This window comes from Manihot esculenta, chromosome 8 (genome assembly GCF_001659605.2).
Source record: "Manihot esculenta cultivar AM560-2 chromosome 8, M.esculenta_v8, whole genome shotgun sequence".
Classification (NCBI taxonomy): Eukaryota; Viridiplantae; Streptophyta; class Magnoliopsida; order Malpighiales; family Euphorbiaceae; genus Manihot; species Manihot esculenta.
The window spans coordinates 39,151,276-39,171,036 of record NC_035168.2 but is presented as its reverse complement, the minus strand read 5'-3'; the positions used below and the strand labels follow the sequence as shown (position 1 = coordinate 39,171,036).

The 19,761-nt window shown below is 35.3% G+C and overlaps 2 protein-coding genes across 2 annotated transcripts; both read right to left on the bottom strand.

Moving 5' to 3' along the window:
• Positions 1 to 4,754: 4,754 nt before the first annotated feature.
• LOC110620410 (probable lysophospholipase BODYGUARD 4) lies at positions 4,755 to 8,072 on the bottom strand. Its single transcript, XM_021764131.2, has 4 exons — positions 7,419 to 8,072; positions 6,484 to 6,833; positions 6,132 to 6,328; positions 4,755 to 5,980 (listed from the first exon to the last, which is right to left on the bottom strand). Exons 1-4 carry the CDS (start codon positions 7,843 to 7,845, stop codon positions 5,653 to 5,655), a joined length of 1,302 nt encoding a protein of 433 aa, XP_021619823.1. The 5' UTR covers positions 7,846 to 8,072; the 3' UTR covers positions 4,755 to 5,652.
• A 2,774-nt stretch (positions 8,073 to 10,846) lies between these two features.
• On the bottom strand, positions 10,847 to 13,400 carry LOC110620180 (probable lysophospholipase BODYGUARD 4). Its single transcript, XM_021763806.2, has 4 exons — positions 12,850 to 13,400; positions 11,934 to 12,268; positions 11,541 to 11,737; positions 10,847 to 11,399 (listed from the first exon to the last, which is right to left on the bottom strand). Exons 1-4 carry the CDS (start codon positions 13,277 to 13,279, stop codon positions 11,072 to 11,074), a joined length of 1,290 nt encoding a protein of 429 aa, XP_021619498.1. The 5' UTR covers positions 13,280 to 13,400; the 3' UTR covers positions 10,847 to 11,071.
• Between the last annotated feature and the right edge of the window lie 6,361 nt (positions 13,401 to 19,761).

Below are 19,761 nucleotides of genomic sequence, written 5' to 3'. Positions count from 1 at the left end.
ATTTAAAAATTAAAATTCAAATATTTTTTAAAATTATTAAATTTTTTTAATAAAAATTATTAATGAAAAATAATTTATATATATTATTAATTAAAATATATTAAATTAAATGGATTTAAATTTTATTCGAATAATAATAATAAATTTTAAAAAAATTTAAATAATTTATATTAATTTTTAATTAAATTTAAAATAAATTCAAATATTATTAATATAAATAAATTGAAATGGGAGAATTTTTGCAGATATTTTATTCATTTACATTTACTTAGTTGGATATGCTCAATTCAATGTCCATTTTTTATTTACACAGAGCGCCTGATGGGATTTTTTTTTAGGTGCAACCGAAGCAGAAGCATGTGGGTGTCTGAATCCCAAAGCCTCCTTGAACGTGCTTGAACCTCGGAAATAGTTGCATCAAAATCATCACTCGTGGGATAATGTTGTGCCTTCCAAAATTTCTACAATACCAAAGCATTATTCATGCTCATAACTCATTTAGAGCAAGTTGTATCGGGTCCAAAAGAGCCGAGAGGACTATCTAAATTTTCTATCCAATCAAAACTCATATAACTTATAAAAAGCGGTGTTTCAAACAGAGTTCAGAGCTTGTCAAGGATTGGAGCTGCATCTCATCTCAGGTGAGTAGCCAAGAGATTCAAGATGAGCAGCCATGGCTTTTTTCATACTTGGTGGCCCACATTCCAGAATCGGCCAGTTGTATGAAAATAAGTATTACCACACCCATAGATATAGAAAATCAAAGCACTGACTGATAATGTTTTCCAAGATTAAGACACCACAAATAAATCAAAACGCTGATGGTACTAGCAGGACAATGCTTTTCAACCAACACCAATTTGAATAATAAGAATGTCCAACTTTCAAGATGAAAATGTGTTTGCTTGAAACTTATTTAAACAAAACCTAAATCAAATATTCAAATTGGTGTGGGTTGAAAGTTTCAAGCAAACACATTTTCAACAGAATAATAATACTAGTGTTTAGAAAACACATAAATAAATTTATTTAAGAAAAAAAAAAACAATGCTCAAAAAGAAGAAATTTAGTGTTGAACTGTTAAGGGTCCCAAACGTATTAACATGTAGAGGTAATATTCAACATCAAGAAGGCCATCTTTTTCATAGAGACAGTGACGAATATAATAGTGACAATCAGAAAATTTCCAGCAAATGAATCCTTCTACGAAACAACATGGAAGTTCAATCAAACAAATGTTTTCTAAAAATTTAAAAATTTAAATTTAAATGTTTTCTAAAAATATTAAATTTTTTAATGAAATTTCAATAGATTATTTTAATTTTGATGAATATTTCATCCCTATAAATATGTTAAATTTCTTTTTTCAACATCCATTTAATTTTGAAGAATATTCTATTCCGCTACATCCCTACACATATGTTAAATTTCTTTTTTTAATGTTTATTTAATTTTGATGAATATTCTATTATGCTATATCCTTACGAATATGTTCAATTTCTTTTGTCAACGTTTATTTTTTATTTACACCGAGCGTGATGTCACTTTTTTTTTTCAGGTGGAACAGAAGCAGAAGCAAAAGTATGTGGGTGTCTGAATTCCAAAGCCTCCTCGAACTTGCTTGAACCTTGGATATGGTTGGATCAAAATCGAGATATGCTTGTGGGTTCCAAAGTTTCTACAATACCAAAGCATTTTTCATGCTGATAACTCATTTAGAGGTCCTAAAGAGAGGAGGGGATAATCCGAGTGATGGGACTCATCACTTGTAAACAGTGATGGTTCAGATAGAGTCCAGAGCTTGTCATCTCAGGTGTGTAGCCAAGAGATTCAAGAGGAGCAGCCATGAGGTGGTGGCCCACATCTCAGAATATGCCAATTGTATGAACATAAGTATTATCACACCCATAAGATATAGAAAATCCAAGCATTGACTGATAATGTTTTCCAAGACTAAGACAACAAATAAATCAAAAGCGCATCTGGATATCAGCTGCCGGTACCAGCGGGATAATGCTTTTCAACCATTTCCCTTGATATGAAGCCCACACCAATTTGAATGATAAGAATGTCCCAACTTTTAAGGTGAAAATGTGTTTGTCAAAACTCTATGAAAAAGGATAATGGTGCATCATTTAACAATGATGGTCAATATTAATAATCCAACTTGGTTTCACAAGTTCAAACTTCAATCAGAGTAAGCATACATGATAAGAAAATAGAGGTACAAGTTCAAATTTCAATTGAGAGAGCTAAATCAAAAGAAAACAGAAGTACAGCTCTACCTTACCTTTAGAAGAATGTTTTCATATGTAACATTGGCATAGATGAGTGTACCTTTGTCTTGTCTTTTGGGTCTCCTAATATTGCTCTGGTAACTTGGCGAAAGGAAATTAAGAGGTTGATATTCAATCGCTATCATTTCTCAAAATTTTAAATTATTCACAAATAAGATAAAAATAAACTTGAAGAGATAAAATAATTTTTTTTTAGAAAAAAGGAAAATTATGTATTTAACCCCTTATAATTAAGATGTTGAATATTTGATTTAAGTGCTATTTGGTCAATAAAAAAGCTGGAAGCGTGTGTTATTTTTGTTATTCTGTTGCTATGTCTCTAAACACTAAAGAAGGCAAGTACATAAACAAGAATTTCACCTATAAATCTGGAAATGGCAGGAATTATCCACCATGTCCGAATTGCAAAAAAACAAATCATTCAAAGGGAAAGTGTTGGTGGAGGCCAGATATTAAATGCAACAAATGTTGTCAGCTGGGACATATTGAAAGGGTATGCAAAGCACAACAAGAAAAAAGAAGTTGAAGCCAAAGCTGTTGTTGATCTTATTCGTGGCATCACGCTTTGCTACAAATAACTCTGATGTTTGGCTTATAGACAACAGATGCACAAACCATGTGACATATGATTGTGAGCTGTTTAAGGAGCTTGATACAACCATCATTACCAAAGTTAGAATTGAAAATAGTGAACGTATTACAGTTAAAGGCAAAGGAACTGTGTCTATTAAAAGCTTATCAGGTAAGAAACTTATTTTTGATGTTTTGTTTGTTCCTAAATCTATTAAGTGTTGGACAGTTGCTTGAAAATGATTATGAAGTGCTCTTTAAAAATAGATGTTGCATAATTAATGATCCCGAAGGAAGAGAGGTGTTCAAGATCAAAATGATACACAAAAGCTTTATTCTTGATATGCAGGAAGAGGAACAAGTTTTTGTTGCACAAAAGGACAATAATGCTATGCTTTGGCATAAACGATTGGTGCACTTTCATCATAATGCATTGCTTTCCATGAAGAAAAATCAGGCTGTGAAAGGTTCACCCGATGTGGAGGAAGATTTGCCGGCAGCATATCAATATGGAAAGCAAACCAAATTGCCTTTTCCTATAAACACAACATGGAGAGCAACTCAAAAGCTGGAACTTATTCATACAGATGTTGGAGGACCATTGAAAACAACATCTTTGAATTACTCTATTAACAAACATAAAGTGCAATTGGTTGTCAAAAGCTATGCGCAAATGTTTGGAGTTGCTTTTGCTCCAGTAACTAGCTTGGATACAATCATAATGTTGTTAGCTATAGTAGCACAAATGGGATGGAAAGTCTATCAACTTGATGTGAAGTCGGCTTCTTAAATGGCTATTTGAAAGATGAAATTTTTATTGAATAGCTAGATGGTTTTCTGGTTGAAGGAAAAGAAGATAAAGTGTATGGTCTCAAGAAGGTCTTGTATGGCTTAAAACAAGCTCTTCGGACTTGGTACAGCAGAATTGATTCACATCTTCTAAACTTGGGGTTTGAGGAAAGTTTAAGTGAATTCTCTTTATGTGAAGAAAACAAAGACTGATATACTTATAATATCTTTTTATGTTGATGATTTGTTAATAATAAGTAGCAATGCAAGGTTGATAGATGTTGATAGATGAATTCAAGGTTGAGATGGTGGAGGTGTTTGAAATGACATACCTTAGAGAAATGTCATACGTCCTTAGGATTGAAGTGCATCAAGAGTAAAATGAAGTTTTCATCTTGCCAACAAAAATATGTCAAGGAGATTCTAAAATAGTTCAAAATGGAGGAATGTAAGCCAACAACCACTCTTGTGAATCTCAAAAGAAGATGTTGCTAAAAAGGTGGATGAAGTATTGTACCGAAATTTAATAGGCTGCCTAATTTATCTAACTACAACGCGACCTAATATTATGCATGTTATAAGTTTGTTGTGAAGATACATGCATTGTAAGTGAAATTTATTTTCAAGCAGCTAAACGTGTAGTTAGATATATTAAAGATACTATAAACTATGGCATTAAGTACATGTAGGTTTAAAATCTCAATTTTTATAGATTTTCTTATAATGATTGGATTGGTTGCTTAGATGATATGAAAAACACTTCAGATTATTGTTTTAGTTTTGGTTTTAATACATTCTCTTGATGTTCAAAGAAGCAATAAGTAAAATTAAAATTAATTACACAATCTGAATATTAAATTATAAATATAATACCTAAAATTTATGAGAAATAAAATTACAACAAATTGACTACATTGTTTTAATAAAATTAATAAAAAGTTTAATTTCACAAAACATTTAAAAGTTATTATGGAATAGTTTAAAAATAAAGATTAAATAAATAATTTTAATAAAATATGTAGATATAATAATAATTCACCTAACAATTGAAATAAGTTTAAAAAAGTTTCTTAACATGTTAACAGTGGATTTAATACTCACTACAACATGCTAATTTATAATGTACCCCATAAAAAAAAAAGTGTGAAACCTAAAACCTGAAGCTCAGTGGCCAACAAGTCAGTACAATGAATCATACAAACATCCCATAAATCATAATTCAAATACAATTCCAATAAAATAGGTGAAACACGTTATTATGACTACACTTATAACAATTATATTTGATGACCCCTGAGTTCACCTCATCCCCGTCTAGGGCTAGGCCCATGAAAATAGCCCACTGCTCAGAGATTCTCAAGCCATTCACGCCAATTGGGTCCAGTCCACTAAGCCTCACGACCAGGTTCATCCGGCCCCCTCATCAGGCCGGCCACGCCACCTCTACTCCTTAGGCCGATTCCATTTAGGCCTCACTCTTCGGCCCAGCCCAGAACCCGAAAGAGGATTCGTCCACCCATCTTGTAGACCCGCCTACCCGAGCCTGGAGAGGATCAGAAGCCGTTATGCATGGGGCAGAGATTTAATTCCTTCTTATGTCCGTATCAGCGTGGCAGGGACAGGTGGTCTACTAATATTCGTTCTATCGGCACGTCACTAGCGGACAAAATGAAACCTATAAAAGGAGAAATGTTCTCTTCTAGGTTTAAGCTTTTTCTAACTTTTACAGAACCCATTGTAAAAACCCTATTTCTCTGAATCTCAGATCATCAATATTTATACTCAACTTCTTGATACCTAAATCTATTTCCTATTTCATTATTCATATCCAACCATTTGGAGAAGCTAGTACAACATCAATTTGTTTATATGTATATAAACAAGTCAAATTCAAGCTAAATTTTTAATTTTGTTTAGTAAGCATATATTACACAAAATCAAACTTCCATTTTTTTTTTTTTTTTTTGTATAAACAATGCTTCAGAAAAGAAAAGAGTTATTCAGTATCAGCAAATGAGGCCCATATAAGCTCTAAATCCCTAGTAAAATCCTTCTCTCTACCCATTATTACATTAAGATGACCAGCATTTGAGATGATACTGATTTCTACATTAGGAACCTTACTCTTGATGTTTTTGCCACACTCCAAAGGGATAACCTTGTCGTTATCGCCTTGTATAACACAAATTTTCACTCCATCTTTCATCAAATTCTCCAACATTTTCTCCTGAAATTTTGCCCCTCCACATAGCACATTATGCATTGAATGCCAAGCTGAGTGATGGGTGTGCTTGGTCATGTCCATGATCATGAAATGCAGATCCCTGAAAGAATATCAATAAGTTTTATCAAAGCATGGTTTTCTTGTTAAACAATGAACTTTTAATTCAATGGTGTTGATAATAACTCGTGTTTGCGTGGTAATAAGTTAAAATTTGTTGTCGTGATGAAGGCATAAAGTAAAGCTGGTGTTACCTTCCCCAGGTGAGTAGCTTCAAAATCCTCTCCCATATCCTATGGTTTCGGCAGACAAATAAGCAGACACATCGGCCTAAGTGTTCATACCACGACATGAATGATGAACAAAACAACAATGGTGGCCACAATCTCTTCCCAGCAAGTTTATGAAGTGCTGTAAAGCTTGCTTCTTCCTTTGAACTTGAGATGTAAGGCTACAGTTAGAGAGCAAGAAAAAGGTCAGGACAAGCATATGCACATAAGTAAACTCTAAATAGATATCACAGCAAAAGATCAAAACATGGTAAAATTTGCAGAAAAGGGTTAAAATATTTCAATCAAGCATAGCATCCAAGTCTCTTATACTCACCGGTGCTACGAGAGTGACTGATTTCACACAGTGCCAGTATTTAGCAGCAAGAGCTATTGAAATATTGCAACCCATGGAATGTGCAACAATATGGAAAGACTTCAACTGAAATGGATTAATGACGGACTTTTCAATCATCTCCAAGTGATCTCTTAGAGTGTAATAACAATCCCTTGGCTTAGGGCTTCTTCCAAATCCCAAAAGGTCAACAGCAAATAGTCTGTAGTTACGCTTTACAGGCTCAGACAGATTTGGAAACACTGTTTCCGTCCAAAATGAAGAAGAGGAGATGAATCCATGCAAGAATATCACATTCTCTGTCACATCTCCATGGCAATTCTCAGAAGCAGCTGCAGAACAAGAAATTATAACAACATTAGCGACTGTTCTATATTTGAAGGCAACAACAGCTGTTTGCTACCTGAAAACCAGAAGAACAAGAGGAAGAGAGGGGAAAAAATTGCAAATGAATCATTGATCACCCATCAAAAGTTCAGAATTTTTTTCCAGAAATTTCATAATTCTTGATTTCAATAGTCTGATTTAGTTAAGATGAAGGAAGAGAGATTGCTGGTGCCTAGATTAACATAATTCAGCATTAGACAGTTGAATTATGAAGCCGCCCCAAAAACAAACCAAGAATAAGCAAAATATGTCCTAGCTCTCACCTTTCATTTCTCAGAAAACAAACAGAAACTAAAACGATAACTGGAAGCTTTCCAACCGCTGAATGAAATCCTTCATAGTTATAAACATAATGCTCACTTTTTGTTAAGTTTTAAATCTCAATTTATTTTGTGCATAAAGCTTTAATTCAACATTTGATTTGAGTGATATAAACAAACAAAGCCTATAAATGAAGTAGCAAATCATAGAAAATGAAAAAAGAAGAGCGAGAACAGTAAAAGAAAAATATTAATGGTTTAGAGGACCACCAGTCGAAGGCTCCTTGACAACTACATGCAGATTCTGTCCACCATCTTTCATCCAAGAAACACAAGACTCACATCCACAATCAGACCAAATCCTTATTCCACTGCCACCACCAAATGATTTCTTGCGATTCTCCGAATTTCTTCCAAAACCCAGAAATCTAATTTGCCTAAACACGTTGGTCCTTCCATATAAAGTCTCAGAAAGCTCACTGTCTTCATCATCCCCCATACTCCTCTGTATCTCTCTCCTGTCTCCACAATAACAAGGGGAGGGCTTCCCCTCAAACAACTTATCAAGATACCTATAAATAATGCAAAAGACTATGTCAAGAAAGTCAAAAATGAGGAAAACAATGAAGCTAGTTGCAGAGATGGCTGTGGAAACGGATTTTCTCGCCCATTTTCCTACAAAAGGAGCAAGAAACATGGAGAAGAAGTAATAGAAAGCGAGAGAAAAACTGAGGAAGGTGATAGGGTTTAGGGAAGCAAAGTTAAAGCGGTAAAGAAAGAAACAAGGGGTTGAGACTTGAAGCAAAGAAAGGTAAGTATGGAGCCACGTCTCATGCTTTTGTGATCGGAAAGTTTGGAATTTTATGGAAGATTGATGGGTGATTTTCTGTCTGCATGCAAGCTTCTTTGTTGGGCAGGGTAGTGACTAGTGGACTTGTATTTATGCGAAATGGATGGGTCGCCTAGCCATAGTATCGGTCTAACAGTTTTTCCATTTACCTACGATATATCGGCGTTAATATAACTGCATTGACCGCCTTCAAACTATCTCTGGTGATTGGATTGAACGTGAGGTTGATCTTGGTTCCTATATTAGAGGTTTTTATTGTCATCTTTATTCTGCAGGCTCTTTACAAGGCTGTGATCATGTCTTGAATCTTATTTCTTCCCTGGTCTCTCCAGCACTTAATGCTTCATCATTAGCTCCTAATCACGGGTAAGGAAGTGTGTAGTGCTATATCTCAGTTGGGAGGTAATAAGACATCTGGTTTGGATAGTTTCTCTCGTCTTTTCTATCAGTATCATTGGCATATCATTGACCCATCCCTTTGTCGTGCTGTGCATCGTTTTTGTGACACGGAGTTTTTACTTTTCAAGTTTAATAGAATTAATATTGTTCTTCTTTCAAAATGTCGTCATTCCATAGGTGTTCATCAATTCTTTCAAAATGTCGTCATTCTTTGGTGTTCATCAATTTAGATCTATTAGATTGTGCAATTTTGTTTATAAGATTATTTTAAGGACTATTGTTAATAGGTTGAAACCATGGATACGTTCTCTTATCCCGGAGAATCAGAATGCTTTTGTTAAAGTCATTCAGAATAATTTTGCGATGCCCATGAAGTCTTCCATTTCCTCAAGTCATTTCGGCGTCACATGCATTCTATGGTTTTAAGCTTGATGTACAATGAGTTGTTCTACATAGTGGGTGCACATGATTATGCAGCGTATATCAATCATTAGTTTTTTGGTTATGAGTAATGGTGTTCCATCTGCTTCTTTTCAACTCTCTCATGGCATCTGGTGTGGAGATCTTTTATCTCTTTTTCTTCGTTTCTCAAGCTCTATCCTAATTGTTGTCTTCAGCCCGTGATCGATCAAACCATCTCGGACTGCTCCTGCACTTACTAGTATTTTATTTGCTGATAATACTTTGTTATTTGTCCAAACTTCACGGGCAGAAGCTATGAACCTGCTTGGCTTGCCATAATCATACATTGTGGCTCAGTTAGTTAATTATTAACAGTTGTGAATTTTATTTATCAAGCAAACACCGTTGAAGTTAAGGTGAGATATATGTCCATATTTTCTATGCAAGAGGTGTCTTTTTCTGATAAATATTAGGTTTGTCAATGTTGTTGGGCCACTCGCGCCAACAAGTTTTGGGCTATGTAGAAGGTCGTGTAAGGGTCAAGATACAGTCGTAGAAGCAATGATTACTATCACATGTTGGTCGAACAATTATGATTCAATCGGTCTTGGCTATCATTCTCAATTATTCTATGTTCTTTTGTTTTTTATATCAAAATTAATTTTCTGCTGAGCTTAACAGGATGCTATCTCAATTTTGATGGGTGGTAAATTATTTAATATTTTTTAAATTAGTATTTATATATTACTTAGACCTCTCAGACAGTCTTATAATGTAATTATCTTTATAATTTAAAAAAAATTAAGAAAATGATTTTTATTTTTAATATTTTAGATTTTAATAAATAAATTTTATTATAAACGTTTTTATAATATTTATGAATAATTATTATTTATTAAATAGATTGAATTTCATTTGCTTTAATACAAACCACATTTCTACATTGATTTATTTTTTTTATAACGAAGGTATAGATTTCATTAACTCATCAAGGTGATAGAAAATGAAAGAATCAAATTTATGTATAAGAATGGATTACATTTGAAGGAAATACTCTTAAGAAACTTTTGAATTAAATTATGAGCAGTAGTATTAGACTGTCTTCAAACAACATTGTAAGATACAAAATTGAGGCTTTGAGCTAAGAAAAGAGAATCCTGTACAATGTTGTATGTGTTTATGAGAGTTGAAGAGTCCCCTTCAATGATCACATCTGAGAAGCTTCCATTTATTGCAAGAATTAAGAATTTCCGACAAGCTAAACCTTCTAAAATTAAAGAATCCTGTGTTTTAGGCCATAACATGCAACTCCAATTGAGAACCTGCCTATGTTAACATTAATTTAAGGATATCATAGTGAGGACTTTTTAATAAATATATAAGAATAAGTTTTCTATTTAAATTTCACGATTAATTAATTAGTGTTATTTCAAAATGGGCTATTGAAAAAGAAAATTAAATGTTTTACTCAATAAAATTAATCCTTTCACAATTATCTCAATTCTAGTCATATGCTTCGATTAATTTTGGTAAAAAAATGTGTAATTCACGTATCATTGTCACCTATGTTAGGCTAGCAATTTTTTACTATTCAACTTAAATATGAAAATTTTTATTTTTATTCTCACTCTACTTTAAATATATTTATTTATTTATATTATATATTATGTTGTTATTTTATTAATATTTAATTTTTCATGTCGTTTTATTTTATAGTAGTATCTTTTAATTTTATACTAGTATGCCCTTTTTTTCATTTTCTTAACTTTTAAATCTTTGAATTTATATAATTTTGATGGAATACTTTGGTGCCTATATCTATTAAATAATAAAATTTTACATTATAAAAATATATAATTATTAAAATTATCAATTCCTAATACTTGCTTTAGAAAATGTGATACTTATATTTATTATAGTTATCTTATTATAATTTTTTAATCAGTTTGATATTTTTTATTTATTTATTTTATATTTATATGGTCTAAAGAAAATTTACTGGTTCTGCCCTTCCCTGTTCCTCTTGTTAAAATCAGGAAAAAAAGACTGGACTAAGATTATTCCTGCCAATTTTTATTTTACTTAAAACATACAAATGAGTATACATAGGCTCATGAAGTTTTTTTTTTTTTTTTTTTAAGTTATCATCTCTGCGTAATACAAGGTATATCTTGTCAGTTTGCTGAGAATATAACAGAGAAAAAGAAGGAAAGAAAGAAACCTTGAGAGAATCAAGCTAAGCTAGTTTTGCTGCTTCACCCAAGAAAAAGAATTATTCAGTATCAGTAGATGAGGCCCATATATGCTCTAAATTCCTAGTAAAATCCTTCTCTCTACCTATTATTACACCAATATGATCAGCATTTGGGATGATACTAATTTCTGCATTAGGAACCTTACTCTTTATGTTTTTGCCACACTCCAAAGGGATGACCTTGTCCTCATCACCTTGGATAACACAAATTTTCGCTCCAGATTTCATCAAATTCTCCAACATTTCCTCCAGAAATTTTGCCCCTCCACATATCACATTATGCATTGAATGCCATGCTGAATGATGGGTGTGCTTGGTCATGTCCATGATCATGAAATGCAGATCCCTGGAGAAAAGATCAATAACATGGTTTTCCTTGTTAAATAATGAAGTTCTAATTCAATGGTATTGATAATATCTAGTGTCCAAATCGTGATAAGCTAAAATTTATTATCCACATGAAGGCATGGATTAAAGCTGGTGTTACCTTCTCCAGGTGAGTAGCTTCAAAATCCTCTCCCATATCCTGTGGTTTCGGCACACAAGTAAGCAGACGCATCGGCCTAAGTGTTCATACCATGACATAAATGATGAACAAAACAGCAATGGCGGCCATAATCTCTTCCCAGCAAGTTGTTGAAGTGCCGTAAGACTTGCTTCTTCCTTTGAACTTGAGATGTAAGGCTACAGTTAGAGAGCAAGAATAAGGTCAGGACAAGCATATGCATAGAAGTTAACTCTAAGCAAATACCACCTGAGCATAAGCAAAAGATCAGGACATGGCTGTTAAGAGCTGTTGGCTATAAGATTGATGGTGAAATCTGCAGAAAAGGGTTAAAATATTTCAATCAACCATAGCATCTAAGTCTTGTACACTCACCGGTGCTACGAGGGTGATTGATTTCACACAGTTTGAGTATTTTGCAGCAAGAGCTAATGAAATAGTGCAGCCCATGGAGTGTGCAACAATATGGAAAGACTTCAATACAAATGGATTAATAACGGATTTTTCAATCATTTCCAAGTGATCTCTTAGAGTGTAATAACAATCTTTTGGCTTAGGGCTTCTTCCAAATCCCAAAAGGTCAACAGCAAATAGTCTGTAGTTACGCTTTACAGGCTCAGACAGATTTGGAAACACTGTTTCTGTCCAAAATGAAGAAGAGGAGAGGAATCCATGCAAGAATATCACATTCTCTGTCAAATCTCCAGCAGCTGTAAAACAATAAATTATAACAACATTAGCGACTTCTTTATATTTGAAGGCAACAACAGCTGTTTGCTACCTGAGAACCAGAAGAACAAGTGGAGGAGAGGGGGGGAAATTGCCAATGAATCATTGATCACCCATCAAAAGTTCATAAATTTTTTCCAAAAGTTTCATAATTCTTTATCAATATTCTGATTTAGTTAAGATGAAGGAAGAGAAATTGCTGGTGCCTGGATTAAGCATAATTCAGTATTAGCAAGTTGAATTTTGAAGCTGCCCAAAAACAAACCAAGAATAAGCAGAATATGTCCTAGCTCTTATATTTCATTTCTAAGCAAACAAACAGAAACTAAAACGATCGATAACTGGAAGCTTTCCAACCACAGAATGAAATCCTCCATAGTTATAAACATAATGCTCATTTTTTGTTAAGTTTTAAGTCTCATTTTATTTTGTGCATCCAAGTTTCTCTCTGATAAAGCTTTGATTTTATTGATATACCTATAAATTAAGTAGCAAATCATAGTAAGTGAAAAAAGAAGAGGAATAACAGTAAAAGAAAACTATTAATGGTTTAGAGGATCACCAGTCGAAGGCTCCTTGACAACTACATGCAGACTGTGTCCACCATCCTTCTTCATCCAAGAAACACAAGACTCACATCCACAATCAGACCAAATCCTTCTTCCACAGCCACCACCGAATGATTTCTTGCTATTTTCCCAATTTCTTCCCAAACCCAGAAATCTCATTCCCCTAAACACGTTGTTCCTCCTATACAAAGTCTCTGAAAGCTCACTGTCTCCATCATCCCCCACACTCCCCTGTATCTCTCCCCTGTCTCCACAAAAACAACGGGAGGGCTTCCCTTCAAAAAACCCATCAAGGTACCTATAAATAATGCAAAAGATTATGTCAAGAAAATCAAAAATGAGGAAAACAATGAAGCTAGTTGCAGAGATGATTGTGGAAACGGATTTTCTCGCCCATTTTCCTACACAAGGAGAAGGAAACATGGAGAAGAAAGTAATAAGAAGCAAGAGAAAAATTGAGGAAGTTGATATGCGGTAGAGAAAGAAACATTGGGTTGAGAGTTGAAGCAAAGAAAGATGAGTATGGAGCCACGTCTCATGATTGCGATCGAAAAGTTTGGAATTTTATGGGTGATTTTTCCGTCTACATGGAAGCTTCTTTGTTGGGCAGGGTAGCAGTAGCGGGGAAAAATTTATACGAAGCGGTTTAGAATATAGAATTGTTTATATAGTAGAAGATAGTAATTATATAAAAGTAATTATTTTTTTACAAGAAATTATTAATTTTCATAATTTTTTTTTTTGAAATAGGATTGGGCATGCCTTCGAGCAAATAAAAGTTATAAATTTTAACTGAAAATTACATGCACACATAAAGATACATTACTCTCTATTTAACATTGCATTTTATAAAAAGAAAATAAATTGTTATAAAATCATAAATGATTTTATTTTATTTAAAAATTAAATTTTATAAATAAAAAAATAATTTTTTATTATAAATAAGAAATTTGATAGAAAATAAATAAATTAAATTAAATTTTTTGAAATATTTTACTATTCATTTGGAATGATTTATTTTGTAATAAAAAAATTAAATATTTTTTTGTAAAATAATATAAAATTTCAAATTTTGTTAAAATAAAATTTTTTTAAGTTGAAAAAAATTAATTTTTTTTATGTTAAACAAGGTAATTGTAAAAAAAATAATTAAATTAAATTTTTGTAAAATTTTTAGTTGAGGATTAATGAAAAGGCTAAAAGAAATGGGAAAACTAAAAATTAAAATCTGAGAAAAGAAGGAATGTATTCTGTTGTTTAATTTATAAGAATCATATTTAATATTTATAATTATATTTAAGTAGGATTTCAGTATGGTTAGAACTAATATCAGTCGATTCTGATTTTTTTACTTTAATTTTAATTTTATTTTTGCAAATAAAATTATAATATTTTTACATTTATTTTAAAATAATAAATAATTAATATCAAAATAATAATAATAATAATAATAATAATATTTGAACAATATTAATGTATATTATATACAATTATGATAAAAATATTATAATATTTTATATTTAGTTATTAATTATATAATTTTAATTAAAATATATTTATATAATTAATATAAAAATATATATTATATTTGATGCTGGCTAAAAGTTATAAGTTATTATTACGAACTAAGTTCATGTGTAATGGCCTAGTGAGTTGAAAACACAATAAGTAGAAGATTCGGAGATTTTAGCATTCGAGTTATCACTAAAAGGTTCGTTCCTCTTTTAATAAAGCGAGTCTCGATAAAAAATTATTATTTATCACTAAAAGGTTCGTTCCTCTTTCAATAAAGCGAGTCTCGATACAAAATTATTATTATCAAACACGGCTTGACATATCTCGATTATATTTATGATCACAGAATTTCCACCTAAATATGTGGAGGTGTCCTATATTAAGCGAACGGCCGTATTACCACCAAATTATCAGTGATATACCATACTCCTCCTAATCTCCTAAAGTATAAAAGGAGAAGAACTGCAGGGACAAAGTACGCTATTCTAAAACACTAAAACTCTAAGCATTTCATTACATTTTCTCTTATCCAGTTACTAACTTGAGCGTTTGAGTGGTTCTCGCAGGCACTCACCACTACCTCACATTGTCTCCCATCAGGTTCAAACCAATCGCAGTCCAAGACCCTTTCTAGCCACATCACCAGTTCAAATCTCAACTACATCATTTAGTTCTGTTGCCGGAAAATCCATTGAACTCTATCTGTTCATTGGATTGAAACCGGTCTTTTGTTCCTTTCTCTTCTTTTTTTTTTTTTAAAAAAAAAAGAGAAAGAGAAAATGATGATCTTTCTCTTCTTTGATCTCTCGAAATGGCTGGAGTGGTACATGTCTGTAATACCCGGCAGATTCAGACATCGGCATTTCTACCGTCCGGTGGAATTCAAGGATGTCAGAGGTTTCTAGAAGGGTAAGAGAAAGTATTTTAAAGGTTTAGAGTGAAAATGATTGAGTTTGGAAGAGAAAAGGCCAAGGAGGCAGAATGCAGGTTCGGCCCCCGAAAGTTAAAGTTCGGCCGCCGAAAGTCCCCTAGTTTCGGCCCCCGAAGGCAATGTTTGGCCGCCGAACGTTGCATGGTTTCGCATGCAGGTTTGGCCGCCGAACCTGAGGCGGTTGCTCAGCTATAAGGGCACCGAGTGGCAGAAAAAGGGGGAGACTTCTTCTCTCCTTCTGGCCTAGGTAAGTTCTTGATCTCCTTGAAGTGTTTTCATGGTTTTTTCTTCAACTCTTTCAAGGTTTTAATGAGTTTGCCCCTTGTTTTGAAAAGGTAGGAGCTTTAAACAAGGTTTTAGAGTTTGATGCGTTTGAAGCTTGGTTTCTCCATATCTTTGCGTTTGAATCATACTAGCCTTTGTTCTTCAAGAGGTAAGTGTTGATCCATGGTTTTTATGATGTTTTATATGAGTTTTGTAAAGGGAAAAGGGAGCTAGGCATGAGTTTGCATGAGATGGGCATATAGGGTTGATGAATCCTTTATGTTTGATGTGTGCCTTGTGAGCTTGTTTTGTTGGAGTTTAAGTTGTTTTAAGCTCCTTTATGCTTGTTAAAGTGTTTATGCATGTTTTAGAGGGGCTAAATGCATGTATTGAGGGTTGAGCAGGTGATGGAAGGACTGGCAGGCATCCTTGTGCACGAAACTGAGTTCTGGATGAACTCAGGTTCGGCCGCCAAAAGTCCAAGTTAGGCCGCCGAACATGCCTGACTTTCGTCTCTGGAGGAGACATTCGGCCGCCGAAGGTGCTGCCGAAGGTGCCCTGTCCAGCCTTCCTTTGCTTGTTTTGCATGCATGTTTTGAGGTGTTTTAGAGGGGTTTTGGGAAGGTGTATAAGAGATGTTTATCAGTTGTATAGAGTATGTTTGGTACCTCATTTAAGTCCTCCATTGTAGGATTGGACCCGAGAAAACGAGGTATTTAGCAGTAGTAGCTGCTTCAGAGTTAGAGTTGGTCCAGAGCTAGTTAGCCCAGAGTTAGCCAAGCAGAGGCTACAGGTGAGTGGAACTAAACTTGCGATTTTTAAATAGAGAAAGGTCATGATTCTAGCATGAGCCATGCATCATAAAATGTCATGTTATGTATTAGGTTGTGCTGCATTAGCATTCACGAATATGACGCATTGCATAAGATGATATTTGTGCGGATGAATGTTGGATGATCCTTAGCCCTTGATAGAGCACAGAGTACAGATATAGAGTTATGGCATGAGGTAGCCATACCAGGTCGCCCCTGGATAGTCCAGGTCGCTCCTGGTACTATGAGTTAGACAGTTTGACCTGACTCAGATAGAGAAGTCCAGGTGAGGCCTAATCGCCCCTGGCACAGTTGGCCTTGTGATAGAGCCAGGGAAGAGAAGTCCAGGTGAGGCCTAATCGCCCCTGGCAAGTTGGACATATTGTTATATGTATACACTGAAGGGCTATTGGTGACAAGTTCATCCTTTTGATGATATGTTGTGATGTGATGCATTTCATGAGAACATGTAATTAATGAACTGTTTTGCCTGTTCCTTCTCACTGGGCTGTAGTAGCTCATCCCACTCCCTTAACCCCAGTTTTGCAGGTTCTGAGATAGCTATGGGAAGTCAAAGTCAGCAAGAGTGCAGAGAACAGTGATGCATGAATGTATGTTTGTAATAGCATAGTGGACATGATGTAATTAAAAGATTAGTTGTCATGTAATGTATCGATATGTACTATCAGTTACTGGATAGACTTGTGCTTTCTCTAGTGTCGTTGCCATAGTGTGATGTATGATTAATCCCTTTGTACATGCATCCTGTTTTACGTTTCTTGATGAGAAATGTGTGAGTTGGGCTTAACGTATGGCTTTGATGAGATACCAATGGGATGTGTTATAGATTAAAAGGGTTTCAATCCCTTGACCCACAGCAGATAGTAGTCCCTGGTATAGGCCCTGAGGGCCATTTCAGATTGACATATCTGAGTAGCAGCAGTTAAGCCTACAGAGTTTTACAGGATTGTTGAGTCAGTTTGTATCATGTATGGGATTATCAGGTACACAGAGAGTATAGTTGGCTGACTACGGGTCCCGGCGGCCTTAAGCCGATCTGGATCCTAGTGCCAGTGATGGTTCGGACCGTTACTAAGGGGTACCGGTTTCCGGGTCGTTACAATGTCATTATGGGAGGACCTAATAAGAGCAATGGAAAAAATTAGCGTGAGGCAGATGACGTCTTATCTATCCATCATCCATAGGCCAAACAGGAGGTAAAATTCAGTCTTGCTGATAAGGCAGTAGGGTTCTTTCAAAACAATCCACTGGTCGTTAAGATCCTGCTGAATAGATACGAGGTAAGGCGGGTGCTTGTGGATACAGATAATTCTATTAATCTTCTCATCTTAAATGTTTTCAACAAGCTGGGCTTAGATAAAAACAATCTTGCTAAAGTTTCCTATCCTTTAGTAGGATTAGGAGACAAGACCATGATAGTATTGGACACTATCAACCTTTTCCTGGTGTTGGGTGATGAGAGATATAGGCGAGAATTAAACGCAAAGTTTGCAATGGTAGATATCCCATTTTCGTACAACGTGATACTCGGCTGTCCAGTACTAATCTGTAACAGCCCGGAAACCGAACTGCCACCGGCACTAGGATCCAGATCGACTTAAGGTCGCCGGGACCCGTAGTAAGCCTGCTATCCTGTCTGTCTACCTGTAAAATCCCATACATGATCATACATTTGCTGTAAAAACATAAAACTTTTCTTCATTCCAAGGCTTAACCTGTGCATGCACTCTCTCTGTGCTCTACCAATCCCTACTAGAGCTCCTCATGGCTCTAGGCGGATCAATCTCATAATGTTAAGCCTGGTTTGCTCATAAACATACAACAATAAAAAAACATACATAAACTGATCATGTGACTCCACAAAGGGATTACAAGTCTTATAAATCAAGCACCATTCTCTACACTATACATATACATTATCTCTATACATTTACATGTCCACACTAGCTCTTACAAGACTCTGTACTCTTCCTGTACCCTGCTGAGCTCTCTCTGACCTCTGAACCTGCACAACTGAAATTAGGGGAGAGGGATGAGCTACGATAGCCCAGTGAGTAGCTCCTTGTTTCTCAGCTTTCTGATCTGGGTGTCAAGGATCCGCACTGGCTGCTCTATATAGGTGAGATCACTTAAGATTTCCACCTCAGGTTCACTCAGAACCTTCTCTGGATCTGACACAAACTTTCTCAACATAGAAACATGGAATACCGGGTGAATTCGTTCCATAGAAGCCGGTAAATCTAGCTTATACGATACAGGCCCGATCTTCTGCAAGATCTCAAAGGGACCAATGTACCGTGGGGCCAGTTTACCCTTCTTTCCAAACCGAACCACTCCCTTCATCGGAGACACCTTAAGCAATACCATATCCCCCTCCTGGAACTCTATCTGCTTCCTACGGATGTCTGCATAGCTTTTCTGTCTGCTTACAGTTGTTCTGATCCTCTCTCTGATGATAGGCACTAACTTGCTGGTTATCTCAACTATCTCTGGCCCTGCAAGAGTTTTCTCTCCTACTTCTTCCCAGCAAACAGGTGTTCGGCACTTCCTCCCATACAAAGCTTCATAAGGGGCCATCCCTATGCTAGCATGATGGCTGTTGTTGTAGGCAAACTCCACCAGAGGTAGATGCTGCCTCCAAGAACCGCCAAAGTCTAACACACACATTCTCAGCATATCTTCAATGGTCTGGATGGTCCTCTCTGACTGACCGTCTGTCTGTGGATGGAAAGCAGTGCTGAAATCCAACCTTGTGCCCATTTCATTTTGCAGACTCCGCCAAAACCTGGAGGTGAACTGAGGTCCTCGATCTGATACTATTGACACTGGAACTCCATGCAACCTTACTATCTCGTCTACATACACCTGCACCAACTTGTCCACAGAGTAGTTACTCCTGACTGGAATGAAGTGAGCAGATTTAGTGAGTCTATCCACAATCACCCATATGGAGTCTAGTCTGTTAGACGTCGCCGGTAACCCCACTACAAAATCCATAGCTATGTTCTCCCATTTCCATTCTGGAATCGGCAGTGGGTTAAGCAGTCCAGCCGGCTTCTGGTGCTCTAGCTTCACCCTTTGACATGTCTCGCAGGCTGACACGAACTGTGCCACTTCTCTCTTCATTGCTGGCCACCAATACACCCTTCTTAGATCTTGATACATCTTGGTGGCTCCCGGGTGAATGCTATACCGCGTATTATGAGCTTCCCTCATAATGTCTGCCTTCAAACTGCTATCATCTGGTACACATAACCTCTTACCGTGCCGAAGAAGCCCCTCACTATCAAATCTGAACTCTACACTGTTGCCCGACTGAACAGTCCTGGCAATCTTCACTAACTCGGGGTCTTCGTGCTGTT

What these genes read in the sequence shown, in the direction of transcription:
- LOC110620410 (XM_021764131.2), bottom strand. Translation starts at nt 7,845, where the DNA reads ATGTTTCTTGCTCCTTTTGTAGGAAAATGGGCGAGAAAATCCGTTTCC. An exon ending in CAGTCACTCTCGTAGCACCG is followed by an intron (nt 6,329 to 6,483) that starts GTGAGTATAAGA and finishes CTCTAACTGTAG; the next exon opens with CCTTACATCTCAAGTTCAAA. An exon ending in AAGCTACTCACCTGGGGAAG is followed by an intron (nt 5,981 to 6,131) that starts GTAACACCAGCT and finishes ATATTCTTTCAG; the next exon opens with GGATCTGCATTTCATGATCA.
- LOC110620180 (XM_021763806.2), bottom strand. Translation starts at nt 13,279, where the DNA reads ATGTTTCCTTCTCCTTGTGTAGGAAAATGGGCGAGAAAATCCGTTTCC. An exon ending in CAATCACCCTCGTAGCACCG is followed by an intron (nt 11,738 to 11,933) that starts GTGAGTGTACAA and finishes CTCTAACTGTAG; the next exon opens with CCTTACATCTCAAGTTCAAA. An exon ending in AAGCTACTCACCTGGAGAAG is followed by an intron (nt 11,400 to 11,540) that starts GTAACACCAGCT and finishes TCTTTTCTCCAG; the next exon opens with GGATCTGCATTTCATGATCA.